The sequence below is a fragment of the Lutjanus erythropterus genome, chromosome 8 (assembly GCF_056507025.1).
Source record: "Lutjanus erythropterus isolate fLutEry1 chromosome 8, fLutEry1.hap2, whole genome shotgun sequence".
NCBI lineage: Eukaryota > Metazoa > Chordata > Actinopteri > Lutjaniformes > Lutjanidae > Lutjanus > Lutjanus erythropterus.
In genome coordinates, this window is record NC_139324.1 from 8276546 (window position 1) to 8279296 (window position 2751).

Genomic DNA, 2751 nt, shown 5'->3' on the forward strand with positions numbered 1-2751 from the left:
TTAGCATATTATAGTAGTACAATATGAATATATATTCTACAACAGTGGCAGTACTTAAGTGAGTCAAAGCATTTTTAACAGTAAAAGATTTAAAAGGTTGATGGGTAGTTTACTTGCTTTGGACAGAGCAGTTATGGCTGCTTATCCCTCTTATTCATAATAGTAAGTAAGTAATAATATAAGAATATATTTTTTACCTTCGTGCTCACAGGTAGTACAGCATCTACAAACCACACAGTTAGTGTTGGCAGTCCTTTTATTGCTCATTACTTAAGACAGTCACACTTTTGGATGCCTTTGAAAGCCAATCTGACAAATCAATGAAAACACATTCACAAAGGAGGTTAAAAATTCAACATCTTTAATAAACAAAGTGTTTGATATTTACAGCAAGGTTTCGCTTAATGGCTAAAATTCAGTGACCCTCCTGAAGGACCCAACGATGGCGCAGGTGGCGCACCAGTCACGGTACCTCCTGTACTCCCCGGTTCTCAAGAAGTACTGTCTGCCGCGGTAGTTGGGGTACTCATAGAAGATCCAGTAGCCGTTCATAACATTACAGGAGTAGACATGGCGGTGATGGAAACGGTCAGACACACAGGGACAGTCATCCATGAACTCCATCATGTGACCGCTGAAGTCGGGCTTCTCGTAGATACGCAATCTGTAGGAGCCTCGATACTGAGGGACCCAAAGAGAGAAGGTTTCATCAAATTATGATTTCTGTAACCACAAGCTCAGGACAAATCAAATTTAACAATGGAGAGTGTTAAAAAATATGGTCAACATTCAGAATCCCCCCTGTCTATTAAGTCATTACAGACTTTACAACATAAGGCTGAGCTGAAATGATCCGTTGATATCTTTTATTACTTTCTCTGTCTTTACTAATACAGCCCACTTACCACTGGGATCATCCGGCACGAGCGAATGCAGCTGCTAAAGCCCATCCACCTCTGATAGTCAGGATACTCTCCCCTCCTCATGAAGTACTGGTGGCCCATGAAGTTAGGTCGCTCATAGATCATGAAGCAGCCGCTCTCCACCCTGATGGAGTTGCAGCGGCTGAAGTACGAGTGAAGGTCCGTGCAGTCATTGCTGCACTCATAGCTCCGACCCTGGAAGTTCTTGTCCTCGTAAAAGATAATCTGGTGGAGGGAAAAGCACAAATCATGAGCTATAGTGTGAACTGACACGTTTCAGCAAAGAAAGAAAAAGAATTCAGCTCTGTGTCCAACATAAAAACATACTGAGAGCAAAGTGAAAAGCTTCACTTACATTTAATTTGAACAGAGAGGAAAAACAGTACTTACCTTGCCCATGGTCTCCGTTGGAGAGATTCCCCATGTTTTCAGGGGTTTTTATACTACCTCTTGACAAACAAAGTATTGTTATTCAAATTCTCTCATAGTTATAATTGAAGGCTACTGGCACATGTTTACCTTTTTGTTGGAGCACAACATTGGGTCAGAAATATGGATTTGTATTTGAAAAAAAGGATAAATAATTAACTGGTTTGGTGTTTTGACATGCATGGACAAAGGAAAAGACTAGTATGGTATCCACACATCCAGTGGACAATGGCTGCAGAACAATATGGAACAGCCCTTTCGCATTAAATATGTTGCGTAACAGAGCAGGAAGCCATTCACTCTCCCTAATGCTCTACCTGAGCAACCCCACTGTATGCAAATAAGTAAGTGTATACTGTGCTGTCGCTCTGTATGCTACCCTGGATATAAAGTCTTTTTTTCAGGTTTTGTACATTGTTACAGTGTGCTGTATGTTAGCCATATGTGTGTGTGGGATACTTGTGCCAACTTTTACTTCATTTTCTAACACCTTATTTACTCTCAGGTTCAGGTGTTGTACAGCATTTTGTTGCCTTGACTTAACGGACTACAATTCCCTTGATGTATCACAGCCATGTTTTTGAGGACTTCCCCCTTTATTATTACACTGCAAAATGAGTATGTGGTCTTTTTTGGTCCAGCTATAGCTAGTAACTATGATTTAATGACTTGTGTTTACCACATGTTGCGTGTATTGTTTGTTTAACTATATATAGTGTATGTATGTGTGTGTGTGTGTGTGTCTGTGTGTGTGTGTGTGTGTGTGTGTGTATTTATGTGTGTGAGTGTGTGTGTGTGTGTGTGTGTGAGTGTGTGTGTGTATATACATATGGGTTTCATCCATAAAAGGATAACGACTAGTGAGCGTTTGATATATTGTAACTTTCTATTTTTTTTCATCGTGTATGAACATATTAGTATTATTAGTTAAAATGTAAATTGTTCATGTTTAAATGTTACTGTTTGAAGTTTGATAGCAACATTTAATTTTATTCAGTCAAATAAAACTACCACAGGTAAAGTCATTTTGTAATGTAAAAACTGTTAACAATTCATGGGGAAAAAAAACTGATAAACAGATCTGGAACATCTAAAGGAACATCTAAAACACACAACATTTTCTGTGGTGTATTCAAAGTTTTGTGAGAATTAATGTTTTTCCCAGAGACTAATTTGAATGATTTTTGTCAAAAATACTGTTATGCATGTTTTTTTTTTCTCTAAATATTAAGACAATGCTAAATACAATGTGTATGATTCTCATGATCTACAGGTGTATTTTAAGATATATTAAAGGTGTGGTAGATGCATATTAATCATAAAAAGATAATATGATATTCATCAATTTATTTTTTATCTTTTCTTAATTTTTATAGGGTGTAAAAATACATGAATGGGG

General features: G+C 37.6%; 1 protein-coding gene across 1 annotated transcript; it reads right to left on the reverse strand.

Annotated features, from left to right (window-relative positions):
- Positions 1–344: 344 nt before the first annotated feature.
- Positions 345–1449, reverse strand: LOC146322408 (gamma-crystallin M2-like). The gene is made up of 3 exons (XM_084724402.1): positions 1314–1449; positions 906–1148; positions 345–681 (listed from the first exon to the last, which is right to left on the reverse strand). The coding sequence occupies exons 1-3, from the start codon at positions 1320–1322 to the stop codon at positions 409–411; spliced, it is 525 nt and encodes a 174-aa protein (XP_084580528.1). The 5' UTR covers positions 1323–1449; the 3' UTR covers positions 345–408.
- Between the last annotated feature and the right edge of the window lie 1302 nt (positions 1450–2751).